Source organism: Mandrillus leucophaeus, unplaced genomic scaffold, assembly GCF_000951045.1.
Source record: "Mandrillus leucophaeus isolate KB7577 unplaced genomic scaffold, Mleu.le_1.0 Scaffold420, whole genome shotgun sequence".
NCBI classification, from domain to species: domain Eukaryota; kingdom Metazoa; phylum Chordata; class Mammalia; order Primates; family Cercopithecidae; genus Mandrillus; species Mandrillus leucophaeus.
The window spans coordinates 1276872-1292281 of record NW_012104477.1 but is presented as its reverse complement, the minus strand read 5'-3'; the positions used below and the strand labels follow the sequence as shown (position 1 = coordinate 1292281).

At 51.0% G+C, this 15410-nt stretch overlaps 1 protein-coding gene across 3 annotated transcripts in view; it reads right to left on the bottom strand.

Annotated features, from left to right (window-relative positions):
* Positions 1 to 15410, bottom strand: part of ABCC8 (ATP-binding cassette, sub-family C (CFTR/MRP), member 8) — a 100758-nt gene that overhangs the window by 9271 nt on the left and 76077 nt on the right. For all 3 annotated transcript variants that reach the window (XM_011992945.1, XM_011992946.1, XM_011992944.1), the window contains exons 18-29: positions 14377 to 14412; positions 13577 to 13675; positions 12446 to 12530; positions 11722 to 11802; positions 9924 to 10061; positions 7778 to 7903; positions 6763 to 6862; positions 6295 to 6536; positions 6029 to 6195; positions 4907 to 4976; positions 3926 to 4083; positions 2075 to 2167 (exon numbers count right to left, since the gene is read on the bottom strand). In XM_011992945.1, the coding sequence (XP_011848335.1) occupies positions 2075 to 2167; positions 3926 to 4083; positions 4907 to 4976; positions 6029 to 6195; positions 6295 to 6536; positions 6763 to 6862; positions 7778 to 7903; positions 9924 to 10061; positions 11722 to 11802; positions 12446 to 12530; positions 13577 to 13675; positions 14377 to 14412 (1395 nt within the window). The remainder of the gene's footprint in view (positions 1 to 2074; positions 2168 to 3925; positions 4084 to 4906; positions 4977 to 6028; positions 6196 to 6294; positions 6537 to 6762; positions 6863 to 7777; positions 7904 to 9923; positions 10062 to 11721; positions 11803 to 12445; positions 12531 to 13576; positions 13676 to 14376; positions 14413 to 15410) is intronic.

The following is a 15410-nucleotide window of genomic DNA, read 5'->3' as shown; positions in this document are numbered from 1 at the left end:
GAACGAAAATAACCGCCGAGCCCACCACTGAGCCCAGTGCTGGGCACTCTTGAAACTCTTTTGGGAAAAAATGAGATCTCTTAGGAAAGCCCAGAAGGTCAGGCAAACCTGAGTTCCAAGCTCAGCGCCAGCCCCCGCAGTCTGTGTGACCTTGGATTGATTACCCAGCCTCTCTGGGTCTCGTTTCTGCGTCTGAAGAATGTGGTGACTCGTACCGATGTTATGCAGTTCTTGTGAGGATTAAATGTAATAATGCACATACAACACTTAGCACGGTGCCTGGCACGCAGTAAGTGGGCAATCAATAAATGGTAATAGCTCTCAACAGGCTGCTGGGTTAAAGCCAATGCATTAAACGTGTACAGGGTTGATTAAAAAGCCTTTCATTCAAATTTAAAACTCATTCACCGTGTCAGTAGGGTGTGGAAGACCTCACTGGGTAGCAGTGGCTCTGGCTGACCACAGGTTTGGCCCGATAGGAGGCTGCTTACTGGAAGCTGGGATCTGCATACAAGGAAATCTGGCCCACTTTAGAAGAGTCACCATCTCTCTACCCCAGGGCCCTCTGAGACACCAATTTAAAGAGGGAAATCATCAAAACTTAGAGCAAAGGCTAGGCTCAGTAATGTGGAGGGACCTGGAAGTGAAGGAATGGGAGAAGTTCAGGCTTGAGAAGAGGAGACTGGGAGGAGACTATAGAGTCATAATCCAGTCCCCAGGGAGCTTCTTTGTGGAAGACACAGCACGGTCTTGTCCAGGGGCGAGGGATATCCAGGGAGCAGCACCAAGGCCAGGGCAGAGCTTTGTTCTGCTCTTCTTTACCTAGACAAGATCCCTAAGAGGTGGCTTTCCACTGGCCCTAGGTGCTTCAGGGAGTGGGCAGAGGGGCCTGGGTACCTCTCCAGGGCTGAAGCTGGACTTCAGGGGTTGGGGGAGGAGATGTAAGCCTCTCTGGGCCCTTGGCTGGTCCTTGTGCCCTAGGGTTACTCCTGGACACAGGGCTTGATGTCTCATGGTTACTGTCACATTTCGTGCAGCTGTGCTACCCTAAAAATAACCTATTATCACTCTCTGGGTGAAGATGAGAAAAGAGCCCAACTATGTGTGTCAGGGGTCTCTGGCCTGCCTCACTAAAAGAGAGATGCCCCAGGAGATCAGACAGACCCTTGGGGAGTGGGGAACAACAGCTTCCTCCACTTGCCAGGCAGCCTCAGATGCTCCTGTCCACGTCAACATCACCACTCAGGATAGCGAGAGGATGGTAGGGGCACTGAAGTTTTCAGGAATTCCTCCAGCCTGGTGAACTCCTGCCCCTCCTTTGAGTCCTAGTTCTGATGACACCTCCTCTACAAAAACCTTCCCTGACTGTCTCTCTCCTATGCTCCCACAGCCCTTGAATCCGCTTTTTTCAGAGTACTTGTCACATGGGTTTATCCTGGCCTGCCCAAAGTCTGGGCTGTAAATGCCTGCAGGGCAGTGGCTCATTTGACTCATCTTTTTAGTGCCTGGCATGGGGCTTTGCACATGGTCAGGGCTCAGTAAATGTTAGTTGCATGAGCAAATACGTTCAAGTCCGGGCTTTGTGGTACCTTACACAGAACGGGTATAGAACGTCTCTGCACCTCAGTTTCCTTATCTGTGCAGTGGAAATGACCATTCTCAGCACCAAGGGTTGCAGCGCAGAATGAGTGGGATTGGCCTGTACAGTATTGAACATAGTGTTTTGCACACAGGAGCTCCTTAATAAAAGAAGGGCCCACGGTGGCCTGCACCTAAGGCCCTTTCTAGCATTGATACATGAAGACTTGTCCCAGCTTTGTTTCTTTTCATGCTCTGCCTCATAGAGGCCCTGGGCTTGTCTACAGAGCTGGAATTTTCCTCTCTAGAACATTCAGTGGGAGCCCACCTGGCCTGTCCCTGCTGGTGGATATCCCTTGGGCCTTGGGGCCTGAGGTGGCTTGAGAGAGACATGTCCTTGGCCTTCCTAATGGAGCCCTGAGAATCAAATCTCATGGCCTGTGCCCCTGGCCCCACCCCTGTTCCACTCCTACCTTGGGGGAATGTGGACTCGTACCTGAAGGCCCGGATGGTGGTGAGCCCTTCCACAGTTTCAGCAAAGTGCGAGAGCAGTGGAAGCTGGGTGGTGTCATCCAGCTGCTGCAGGTCCCTATGGTGGGGAACAGAGTGGAATAGTTAAGAGGGCAGGCTCAGGGCTCGGCCTGGACTTGAAGCCTAGCTCCACCTGCTACTGCTGTGTGGATGAACAGCCTCACCTCTCCAGGCCTCAGCTTCTTACCCGTGAAGGGGGAAGACAGTGACTCCAGCCCATCAAGCTGTTGTGAGCACTGAATGAGATCGTTTATGTACAATGCTTACACACAGCCTGAAGTGGGGCATAGTTACTGCTTTCCTGAGTATTGTCCACCCCAGGTGGCCATCTGTCCCTGTACTTCTGTGCACAGCCTCGAGCTGAGCTAAGGCTGGGCAGGCAGTGTTAGTTCCATTTTACAGGTGAACAAGCTGAACCTTGAGACAGCTGGCCAAAGGAACAGAAGACCAAACTCAAAGCATTCAACTCCGTCTTCCACTTACCCCATCAAGGAGCTCTTTAGACCCTGGCCAGTGATGTGATGAAATGATAGGTTTCATCTTGGGGTAAGGCCAGAGGTTTCCATGGCAGCAGAATTGCCTCCTGCTCCCCAAAGCTGCATTTTGACAAGCACATCAGTGACAGGGAGGCCAATTTGGGATGCAGGAAGTTGATTTCCCTGATAAACCGTCTCCAGGGTCAGAGTGGGTGCCAGAGAGACCGGGCTATTTCTCTGGCAGAAGAAATGAACTTTGTAGAACAGCTTGTGCAGCACTTTGAAAGCCACTGTAATTTTATGAGTGTCAAAAAGCTATGTTGCTCGTGTGGGTGTCGGGCCATTCTGGATCATCCAAGCAAAAAGCCATTTATACAAATGTTGATCCTTTGGGACAGGTAATTGTGGCCAAAATGCATCTAAATTTTATTATTTATTATTGCTAATAAGTGTCTCGACTCTAGTTTCTAGCCAACTATGTGCCCTTGGGAAAGGTACTTAACCTTTCTGACCACAACCTGCAGTCAGAAATATATTTTATCTCACAAGTCAGTACTCACACACCTACATGACCAGAACAAAGGTTTCATGAGGCAAAGTTTGCTGTTACTCTATGAATACAGTCTGATGTTTTCTGTTCTATTTCATTTTTTAAAAAATGCTGGTTGTGATCCATGATACTGATTTCATGACCCACTGATGGGTTGTAATTGGCACTTTGAGAAACACTGGCCTAGAGGTTCTTTTTTTCCCACAATTCTTTGAATCTATGACTTTAGCAGAATCACTCTCAGAAAGAACTCCCTAGAGAACATTCTTAGAAAATTTTGATGAGGAAAGACGTGTGAATGGATCCAAAGCTCACGAGGGCAAATGTGATCCATGAGAATGGCTGTGAGAGGCTCCCTCAAGTCAAGGCTTACAGCTACACTCTGGACTCACATGTGCTGGGAGATGTTATCGTAACAGTGCTTCAATCAGGTGCCCTCCGATTTCATGCATTGGCAATCAGCCTGACCACTAGAATGATGCAACCCTCCTGGGAAGCATGTTGCCAAATGAATGAAGGGCATAAAATGTGCATTTATCATGACCTAGCAATTCCAGTCCTGACCATATCTCCCAAGGAAATAATTCAGATGTCAACCTCAGTGTGTGAGTGTGTTGGCAGACTATTATACTAGGGTAGTGGAATAAAATGTGGATATTTCTATTTCCTTCATTTCTGTTTTTTGCTTTTATTTTTTGGAGGGAACATGACCCTACTGCTTCTATAACGATGAGTCTAGCAAACTGCACATTGCAAAGCACCTCCCACCCATCACCCCTGAGGCCATCACCTGGACGCCACCCGGAAGTACTTCTGGATGAAGTAGCACACAATGGCCAGGGGCAAGAGGGCCACGAGGAACACAGGTGTGACATAGGAGATGACGGCCAGGGCTGAGACACAGAGCAGGGTGGAGCGGCTCAGGCACTCCAGTGTGGATGGGATGTGCTGAGGGAGACAAGGGGGAGAGAGTGAGGTGAGTTTTGGTATTAACTATGTTTAGAGTGCTACCGGCCACCATGTTTTGCTCTCACTTTATTTTTTGATCCTTTATTTTTCTGAGACCGAGTCTCACTGTTGCCCAGACCAGATGTAGCAGCGTAATCTCAGCTCACTGCAGCCTCTGCCTCTCGGGTTCAAATGATTCTCCTGCCTCAGCTTCCCAAGTAGTTGGGATTACAGGTGCCTGCCAACACACCTGACTAATATTTTTGTATTTTTAGTAGAGAAGGGATTTCATCATGTTGGCCAGGCTGGTCTTGAACACCTGGCCTCAAGTGATCCGCCTGCCTCCGCCTACCAAAGTGTTGGGGTTACAGGAGTGAGGCACTGAGCCCGGACTTGCTCTCACTTTATTATAGGCACACATCTTATCTTTCCAGCTACAAGGTAGACTCCCTGAGGCAGGAATCAAGATTTTGTTTTCATACCATCTAGTACGATGGTAAATAAAGAACACAGGCTGAATCAAAAATGAATATTCTCCATACAGTCAGTGACCTTGGTTCAGAATATGCTGGAACTTTACTAGAGAGAGCCAGTGGGATCTCTGGTGGAAGATAAAGGGATCTGGTTTCCCTCAGCCTTATTATGAGGCTCCCACCGGGGAGGCCCCAGCTCTGAGGCAGCATTATAATCAGATCAGGGACACTGGCTTCCTCCTGGAGGGCTGTGATCACCTGATCTGGGGAACCCAGCCTCAGACAGGAGAAGCCCCCAGGGGTCCGGGGTGTCTCTGGACAGGGAGAAAGTGTGGCACCGTCCTCTGTACCTGGTCGATGGTGTTACAGTCGGATGAAAATCTGTTCAGGATGCTCCCAAGGGGCGTGGTCTCAAAAAACCTAAGAGGCAGTCAGAGGAAGAGTTACTCATTTGTCCATTGATTTACTTCCTGTTTACTGAATGAGATAGTTACTTATTTCATGTAAGTGTCTTTGGAGTCATTCATGGGTCTGGCGTCCTCTGCCAATTTGTAGATATCTGGCCTGTATCCCCGTGAATTCCTGCAGCTGCCCAAAGGGGCGCTGGCCTTTCATTAGCCTCTCAGGTTCTCAAGCCCATCTGACCACTGCCGCTTTTCTCAGCTGCCGGCTCAGCCTGACTCAGCAGCTGTCCTCCTGGGACACAGAGTCCTCTCCAGAGGGACAACCTGCCAAGGGGAACAGGGTCCTGGGGACAGCCTGCTGGCTGGCTGACCCAGAGTCAGCCCAACCCCAACCAGGGAGTTTCAGAATTACAGAGCTGGGGCAAACAGAGTCAGTAAACTCGGCGGCCATATCTGTGGGCCACGGAAAACTCATGAGGCTGGAAAGTGAAAAGTGCAGTTAGACAGTGAGGTCTAGCCTTGACAAGGGGCCAGAAAACCTGTTGGCCTGTTGTGTTTGTAAACCAAGTTGGCCAACCAATTGGGCAGTGACAACTTTAAACCTCTTTGACATCAAGTGGACTTTGAGATTTTTATCCATCCCATTACAGGAAATTATTAATAGAACAGCTACCTGTTCCCCCAGTGTCAAAACCTGAGGCTGGCTGAGGGAGAGAGAGGGAGGGGAGGGTAGGGAGCTGAACTCATGGGTGGGGATGGGCAAATTACACCTGCTTAGGGAGGTGAAACCAATCTTTACCTGGACGTGCAGACGCTCTCTTTAAAGGGCCATGGTGACAATTAGATGAGCTAACCACACACAATGCCTGTCACAGTATCTGGCTGAGTAAATGCCAGTTTCTCCCTGCTTCTTGCACAAGGAGGGCACTTTTACACACACTGTCTCCTTGAGTCACCTCCACAAGCTTGTGACAGACGTTGTATATCCCCATTTTATAGATGGGAAGACTAAGGCTCAGAGGACAGTGACTTGCTCACAGCCTCAGCCTGGCCAGGGGAGAGGGGTACCTCATAGGGGCTAGGATGATCCGGTTCAGCAGGCTGCGGTGCAGCCTCTTGGCCACCTTCAGCCCTGTCCATTCCACAGTGACAGACGTGACGAGGCACAGCACGATGCCCAGGCTGCAGAGCACCGTGAACACCATGGCGTAGACAGTCTGGTCGAGCGAGCACTCCTTCACAGGCAGAGAGTGAGCTGGGGTTCTGGGGTGCCCATGGGCTCAGCCCTTCCCCCACCCCCACTCCCAGTCTCTGCCACGGGCCACCGGTCACACCTGGCTGAGGGAACAGTTCCTGGCTGCAGGGGTCAGGGTCAGGGCGCTGTCGGTCCACTTGGCCAGCCAGTAGTCAATGGCCACCAGGACCATGTGCTTGAGCAGCTGTGAGAAGACCAGCAGCGACAGGAGCAGGATGCCGGCAGAGGACAGGTACTTTGCGCAGGCTCGCCATGGGATCTCGGCACGCTGGTGCAGCACAGACGACAAGTTGTCGTCCTCATCGCTCTCAGCTGCCTCCTCTGCAGGCCGCAAGAACCCACTCTGTGGCTACACATTTCCATCCCTCTGAGGGTGAATCAGGGGGCGTTTTCTCCCCACTTACAGAGGGGACAACGGAGGCACACAGAGGGAAGCCATTTAATCAAAGGCACACTACTGCACCACACCCAGAACCCCAAACCTTAGCCTTTCTGTGGCTGATCAGACCTCAGGCCATAATTTCACTCCCAGTCCCATCGCCTGTACCTTCCTCCTCTTCCTCATCCTGCAGAAGGCCATCCCTCGAGGACATGGTACGAGATAGACCCTGGGGTGGCTCTGTGGCTTTTCTCTCTGTGACAGTCTCCTATAAGACAGATGTGGCCTGACCAATGCCTTCAGGGTATATGGTTGGTGGGGGAAGGGGAAGTTAAGGCATAACTACCCTAGTGATGACCAATGTCAGGTTTCCACATTGTCCCTGCCTGAGGGAGGAGCAGACAGACACACATTCATCTTGCCAGGATTTAGTCCTTCCCCTTCATGAGATAATAGCACCCCCATATCCCTGTGGGGAACCACTCTTCCCCTATTTTTAGTCTCTGTGATTCAGGTGGGTCTGGCTCCCAAAGTGGGCACATGACTCAGGACAGGCCAATCCTCATATTCCACATCCCTGGCCACAGTGATTTGTTCAGGGGTGGGCACATGAGCAAACTGGACAAATGAGACCCAGCCCTGGAACTTTTGCTGAACTATGGTGAAAGAGGCGCTTTTTTTCTGGCAGAGTTGTTGAGCTGGGAGAATGTAAACCTAAGACTGCTGCTGGCCCTCACTGATACCATGAGAATGGAGCCACTTTGAGGGCAGCAGAGCCAAGAGGTGGGAGAAACAGATTTCTGATGACACTGACGACCTGGCTCCAGCACACTTAAAGCTATGACACACCTGGACTTTTTGGTTTCATGGGTCAAAAAATCCTTAACTCCCTCTTGTTTTCTTTGCTTAGTTTTCTTTGCCAGTTTGAGTTGATTTTCTGAAACTCTGCAACTAAATAGTATCTATCTCAGGATAAGGCAAAGGTGCCCACCTGATTCTGCCCTGGGTACCTGGCACAGGTACTGTCTCTTCTCTGGTAGGAGCAAGTTCATGCCCAGCTCCCACATCTACCCTTTAGGGGGCTTCCTGGGGCAGTAAGGATAGGAAGACCTTTATGAGTTCAGGTTCTAGCAGAACCTTCGCATCCAGGGGTGGCTGCTTGGCCACCCCTGGATATACCCACCTTCTCCAGCTCTTGGTCCTGCCGGTTCATGAGGGTCTTCCAGTGCTCAAAGAGCTGGCACTCAGACCTCTGGAAGTCCTTGAGGGTACCCTCCCTCTGGATGGTGCCATCCTTCATGGCAATGATCTGAAAAGGCAGAAACAAACCTAGTTTGGGGGCTGGCTGGGGAGGAATGGTGGTCACATCCCTCAAATGTGGAGTCTGAGATGGAGGTGGACATATCCCTTTCCTCACTACAAATGGCCTCCAGCTCATCCACTGCAAGTGGGCTGGTATTGATAACCTAGACCCACCAACATACTCCTAGGACCTAGAGTTCGGTACATCTGAGGGGCAATTCTCAATGGCTGGGTTTGCAGAGCAAATTAGTGCATCCTGCTCAGGCAGGCTTGTTACCCACAAGCACTCCACCCATGGCAGCAGCTGTCATACACGATGCAGGCTCATTGTACACTACCCTTAGCTCCTCTTGACGGCGGGTCTGGCAGCCTCCATCAAGGCTTAGCAAAGCACCTGCTGGTCTAAGTGTGTGTGGCCATGCCTCTTTGGAATCAATAAATCTTTTTTTGTTTGTTTGTTTGTTTGTTTGTTTGTTTTTAGACAGGGTCTCACTCTGTTGCCTAGGCTGGGGTACAGTGACACCATCTCAGCTCACTGCAATCTCTGCTTCCTGGCTCAAGCCATCCTCCTGTCTCAGCTTCCTGAGTAGCTGGGACCACAGGTGTACGCCACCATACCTGGCTAATTTTTTGATTTTTTTTTTTTTGTAGGGACGGGGTTTTACCATGTTACGCCAGGCTGATCTCGAACTCCTGGGCTCAAGCAATCCACCCACCTTGGCCTCACAAGGTGCTGGAATTATAGGCATGAGCCACTGCACTCGGCTTAATGAAACTTTTTATTTGGAACACTCAATGACACCACCACGTAGACCTGCCATTAATTCAGACATCCACCCCTGCTGCCCTCACCCCCTCCCTCCCTATGCTGGGATTCAAGGGGCTCGAGAGTCCTGGTCACTGGTTCCTCAAGGAACCTAGCACTTTGTTCCTCAGGATTGTCCTGAACTACAAGGTATTGCCAGGGTCACTACAGAAACTCAGAAACAAACCTTCTGTATCTGTATATATATTTAAATCTTTGGGTCTTTGGGTCTTTTCTTTGGGTCTTTTTTCTTTGGGTGATTTTGGTTCTTTTTTATACTGGACGGGTCTCATTATACGTGGAAGGAAGATTCGTCTTGGGGAAAATAAGCAGAGCCATTCAGCACGGGCCTGAAGCTCAGAGACGGCCTCAATTTTGGCTATTGTTCAGAGGAAAATTTATATAGGTGTAGGCAGGACCTAGATCTCAAAAGTCACATGATCTCCCTCTTAAAAATTAAATGCTTTCTAATAAATCAAAAAGTAATTATTTTCTACCTACTGATGAGATGGGAATTTAGTTAATGAGGGGTTTTACAACATTGGACTCTATTGATAATATTAATGTTTCTTTCTTTCTTTCTTTCTTTTTTTTTTTTAAGTTTTCAGAGACAAGGTCTCACTCCGTCGCCCAGTCTGGAGTGGAGTGCAGTGGCGTGATCATGGTTCACCGCAGCCTTAAACTCCTGGGCTCCAGTGAACCTCTTGCCTTGGCCTCCCAAAGTGCTGGGATTACAGGTGTGAGCCACTGCACCCAGCCTGAAGTTTCTATTACTACTGCTATTGTTTGGTTCCATATTTCCCATATGATTCCCAGGGTGGTGCATCCATCCACCCCAGGAAGGTCATAGGGTGGGAAGATGGCTTTTCCATCCAAATGGGCACTCCCAGTGGCCAGGGGGATGGGTCATCAAAAGGGCAGGAATCAGAAGGTGAGAAGTGAGCGCGTGATTATTCCTGAGACTTCTTGGTGCCAGTCTTGAGTGTATCACCGGGGCCCAGGCCAGGATGGGGAGTGCCTGTGGGTCTGGGTGACACCAAACCCCTGGCCTGTACAGGGTCTCCCTGAGATGCCCAGCATGCATAAAGTCATCCAGTGCTGGCCTCTTATGCTTTGTGGCCCTCAGCAATTGCTACCAAGACAACTGATTGGTTCCTGCCAAGATGCTTGACAGCCTCCCCAGCCCTGGCCCCTGTAGCCTGACCCCCTTGTTCCCCCTCACCCAGTCTGCATGGGGCAGGTACTGTAGCTTGTGGGTCACTAGGACTACTGTCCTCTTGTCGTCCCGGAGAAGCTCAAGGATGCCAGCCTGCATCAAGTGGTCACTCAGATGGATATCCAGAGCTGAGAAGGGGTCATCCTGGGCAGAAGGGAGAGAAGGAGAGTAGAGGGTAGGGACAGGTATGGCGGGGAGGGGTGACAATGAGTATAAAATCCATTAGAGTTCTATCAACTTTGGTCTAGGGACTGAAGTTAGTTAGCTGTGTGGCTTTGGACAACTCACTGGGCCTTGGTTACCTTATCTTAAAATGGGGCAGTTGTCAGATATCACTCTCAAACGGATCTAATCACTTCACTGCCTGACTCCTGGACCTTCAACAGCTCCCCATCATCTCTAAAGTCAAACCCTGTGGGCTGGTGTTCCAAGTGCTTTATAACCTCTCACTTTCCCTTCTAGACTCATGTGCCATCTGTGCTTTCCCAGCACTCTGCATTCCAGGTTCCCAGGAAGCCTGCCGTCTGGGCCCTCTCCTGAGCTGCTCCTCTGCCTGGAGCACTGTTCTGCTTTTTGTCTGTCTTGTGAACGCCTACCCATCCTTCGTTCACCTAAGTATCAGCTCCTCCGCGTCCTGTCCTGACCCCCATGCCTACCCTTCCTTCCTCTCTCTTCCCGTGACACTGGCGCAAAGCCAGATCTGATCGTTGTTTGTCCATTGCTGACTATGGCACTCCCAAGAACTGACACTTCTTGTGCTTGTGGCTGGCACAGAGTAGACGCTTCATCAACATTTGCTGAAATAAAATGTCTGCCTCACTTTTCTCTAGCAGGGTTGTTTAAATCTCACAAGAGATCGCAAATACACCAATGCTTTGTAAAATGCTGTGCCTGTGTCAGATGGTAACGGACACTAAGAACCTTCCCACTGTGAAGTGTCTTTAGTAAAGGAGTGCTTGTGCGTGTGGTGTAGGGAGAGGGGAGGGAATAAAGCTGGAATCAGAGACTTGGGCTTCCTTCTTCCAACTCCCTGTGCAAATGGCCTCCCTCTTTCCTTCTGTTTAATCGGCTTTCCCTTTGAGGCTCTCCTCCAGGAAGCCCTCCCTGATTACTCCAGCCCTCACAGTTGATTCCCTGGACAAGTCCTCCTCATAGTTCATGCCGCACAGTTTGGTTTTGAACTGGGCTGGACCTCTTGAACTGGGTGAGCTCTGTCTCTCTTATCAGATTCTAAATCTTCGAGGCCAAGGACTGGGTCTTAGAATTCTTCAGTGTCAGTCAAGAAACCTGACACAACAGAGCTTGACACAAAGTAGCGTAAAGATAGCGAATAAGTTTTATCTCATGTTTGATAGCTAGTGGTTACCTGGAGTGCTGTGTTGAGAAGGATTCTGAGGATGAGTTAAGGTCTATGGGAAATAATGCTGTGAACAATTAGCAATGTCTGTCCTGGGCATAAGATGGGAAGTGGCAGCACACATTCCGTGTATCAGCCATTCTTATAGTTGGGCTGCGTAAGTGTTGAGGGATTGGGCTGTCCCACAGACAGGCCGCCTGTAACTACAGCTTGCCTCTCCTCATTGGCTACTGCAGAGCTCAATCTGAAGTCTGCAATGGGTCATTCGTGCTCTCCTTGCCTGCCTCAGTTTCCCTATAGGATAATTAGGCAATATATCTGGCAGGAGGGGTTTACTCCTGGAGAGGGAGATTGTTGGATGATGGTGGGTCAGGGGGAGGTGGAGGTTAGGCCTGGGAGGCAGCCAGAGACCAGGACCCCAAGGGAACTGCCAGCTGGTGCACTCACCAAGAAGACAACGTTGGCATGCTGGTAGAGGGCTCGGGCCACACTGATTCGCTGGCGCTGACCACCAGACAGGTTGATGCCCTGTCACCAAAGAGAAGGAACAGATCATGCCCTCAGCCATTCAGGGGACACTGTCCTGGCCCCTACTGGACTGTGAGCTCTTTGGGACGGAGGCCTGGCTCTATCCACTTCTTTGCCCGCTTCTCGCCTTGCAGAGAGAAGGAACTTGAGTGTTTACTGAATTCATTTGGAAAAGGGGAGCACGAGCCCCAAGTCTTTAAAGATTCATCCTGTAGGTGCTAGGGACCATCTGACCAATGCAAACAAAGAGAGAGGCAGTAGGGATTTAAATCACACAAAGGGAGGACAGTCACAGGAGAATTCTATTCCTCTAAGCTTGTGGAGGGGACCCCATCCGGAGGATGAACAGGAACAATACCACCCAGGCTGAGCACAGTGCTGCGTGGGCTCTCAGTATATAGCTGGGGCACAAATGAAGAAGATCCCAGCCTGGGAGGGCGCTAAGCTGACCTTGCCCTCCAAGCAAGACTGAAAACCTGTCAAAGGACATCATCAAGGACATCATGTTTGACCTCACTGCAGGCAACTCTTCAGCCTTCAACGTCTCCTATTTCCTGGTTACCCACTCTCCTGAGTAGTGTCTCAGGGCGTGATAGGTTGGGGATCCTGGCTTTGAAAAAACCCCTCAGAGGCTGCTACTAACCCGTTCCCCAATCTGGGTCTGGTCTCCATGGGGCAGGATGTCGATGTCTGGCTGCAGAGAGCAGGCCTCAATGACCATCTTGTACCTGGCATGGGTAGAGGCAGAGGGTGCACCTGGTCAGCCTGGTCAGAGTTGCCCTGAGCACTTGCAGAGGGTCATTAGTCTCTGGGTAGCTGTGCCCAGGGTAAGCAATGGCTTTAATGGGCCTCCCGCTTGGGTGCAAGCAAACACCATGTGAGCTTGAAAAGAGCTGAGATCAGCACTTCACACAGCGTTTGGGCAGGTTAAATACTAGAGGGATGGAATTAGTTGGGAGCAAACATGCAGAGTAAGTGATGAAAAGGCACTCATGGTCTCTATGCAGTGGGAAAAGCTGCAGCCGGAGCCCATGCTTGGGGCACTGCTAGGGAAAATCACTGCTGGTTGGTTTAGGCAGTAATGATGATGGCTGGTCAAATATTTGCCCAGCTTGTTCCTCTCATACTTCCCCAGCCAGCCCTTGGCCTGGGCAGGTGCCAGCCAGAGTTCATGGAGGCATCAGTGTATCTTGGTGAAAAACATGTATTTAGGTGTGAGGCAGCTTTGGATTTGAGACCCATCTTGGTCACTTACTGGCTGGGTGGCCTTGGGTAAGTTACCTAACCTTTCTGAGACTTGGTTCTTCATCTGTAGAGTAGGAATAATAATAGTACCTACCTACTGAGGTTGTTGTAAACATGAGAGGAAATTCCGTGTACAAAGAGCTCGGCACTGGGCCTGGTATGTGATAAGAGCTCAATCGATGCTAGCCCTAACTATTATCATTGGAGGGAAAATAGTGCAGAAGTCAGGCGAATGGAGACTCAGAGAGAGAGCTGGCTAGCCCTCCCACCAGCTAGAGAAAAGGCAGCAGGCCTCTCTCCCTTCCCTCCGCACCTGCCCTCTTCCCTCCGGGAGCTGGATTGCCCCGATGCTCAGGCACACCTGGCCCCTCTCCAGGTGCACCATATGGAGAGGCTGGAGTGCAGATAAGCGCCTGGTGAGTGAGATGGCTGGGTGTGGGTGATCGATGGAGGGGCCCGGAACTGGGGTAGGCTGGCCAGAGACAGTTCCTCCCTTCCCCCATCCTGCCTCCCTCCAGCAGGCTTTTACCGTTGTTTGTTGAAGGGACTCTCAAAGATGATGTTCTCCTCCACAGTGGCATTTAGCAGCCATGGTTTCTGAGAAGCATAGGCCACAGGGCCTCTCTTTCTGGAAGAAGCAGGGTGGGAGCAGGGGTGCGGGAGGCATTCTCAGGGGCTTGTTCTCAGAGGCAGTTGTCAAGCTGATTGCTCAGACGGGGGCAAGGGGATGGGGAGGTGCAGCTGGTAGAAATCTGCTTAGCGTGGCCTCTGGTGGCCTTGCCTTTCCCCAGGCAGGTTTGAGAGGTCTGGGTCTCAGCTGACTGGGGCAGCAGGACCTCATCCCCTCCCTGCCCTACACCCAGCCTGCCCCAGGCCTGCAGTCTGTTGTTCCTCAGTCAGGGAGGAGCCCAAAAGTATGACCAAACCAAGGGAACACTCAACTTTCGGCTTCCTCCTTCTTTGGGTAGCCCTCAAGTCACTGAATTTAGCAGGTAATTCTCCAAATGGAAGAACTTTTTTTTTTTTTTTTTTAAAGCAGAGCCAAGGAAGCCACATTTTGTGTGATGTGGTTTTTGAAGACAAAAAGGGAAAAAAAAAAGAGATCCCAGATAAAAATGATCTTGTGTGAAGGGAGTAAATGAATGCATAGAAACAGCAGCAGCTCCCAAGCCACCTGGTGGAGCACAGGGGCCCTCCTTGGCCTCCCCCAGACGCTGGGGCTGGGGTTGGGGCCTGGGGGCTGGCCTGCAGAGTGATGTGGCTCCCTTGGGCCCGAGAGCGCCTTGGAGGGGGCTGACCCTGGAGGGCAATGTTCCCAGGATGTGGTACCTGATATCCGAGCCAGTCGCTGTCTCCCGCTCTGGGCTGCAGCAGGGGAGGAAAGGCACACTGAGCTCTCATGGGAGTGAACCATGTCCTCCAGGAAGATGCTGAGCTCCCTCTAACCCAACATGAGCATGCCTTTACAATCCGTGGGACTCAGTCTACAGCTACAAATGCTGCATAGAGAGGTGTGGAGAGTGGGGTGTGGCCATCTTGGGGAAGCCTCTGCTGCCTGACCACGTGGGTGTGTGAGGAGGGCCCTGGAGGACCCAGTTAAGAGGCAGAATAGGGAGAGGTGCCATTGGTGCAGGCTCTGGGGGGAAAACTTGCCAGGTCAGGGAGTATGAAGCCCACTATGTGGCTCCTCCAGACCCAGCCTCTGTATTCGGGTCGGAATGAACAGGCTGAGATCTGAGGCTGATACAGCTGCACAAATAGCCGGGGCAGGGAGCGCTCTGGACAGAGCCAGGCCAGGCCAGGCAGGCTGACACCAGCACCTGCACTCTGGGGGTGGGAACCCATGGCCATGGAGCTGCGAGGGCTTCAGGCATGATCTGCAGCACATGTGGCCCCATCAGAAGACAACCATGGAATGTGGGGGATCTGCCAGGGAAGGTGTCAGGTGCAGTGCCATGTGCCCTGGACTGCCCAAGCTGCTCCCATGTCAAATATTCTGCCACTCTGTTCTCACCCACACACGCACACTTGTCACACGCCATGAGGTCTGATTTTTGGCTCAAGAAATACTGTCACTACCGTTACAGAGGCTGAGCCTGTCATCACATACTGATACTTGGGGACAAAGAGGGAGAAAGGGCAGAGAAAATACAGCAAAGTGAAGCCTCTTTGGTGTTGGAAAGCAAAGGCCGGAGGCTTAAACTTATTTATAAAGCTGAGCCCACCTTCCCATCCTGACTTCATACCACCCCTAGGTGTCTCAAATGTTCTTGGGAGAGGTGGGGGGAGGGAAAGTTTTGAGGGACTCAGAGCCTCATTAATCTATTTCACTCGGATTTTTTAGATTTGCACATTGAACACAG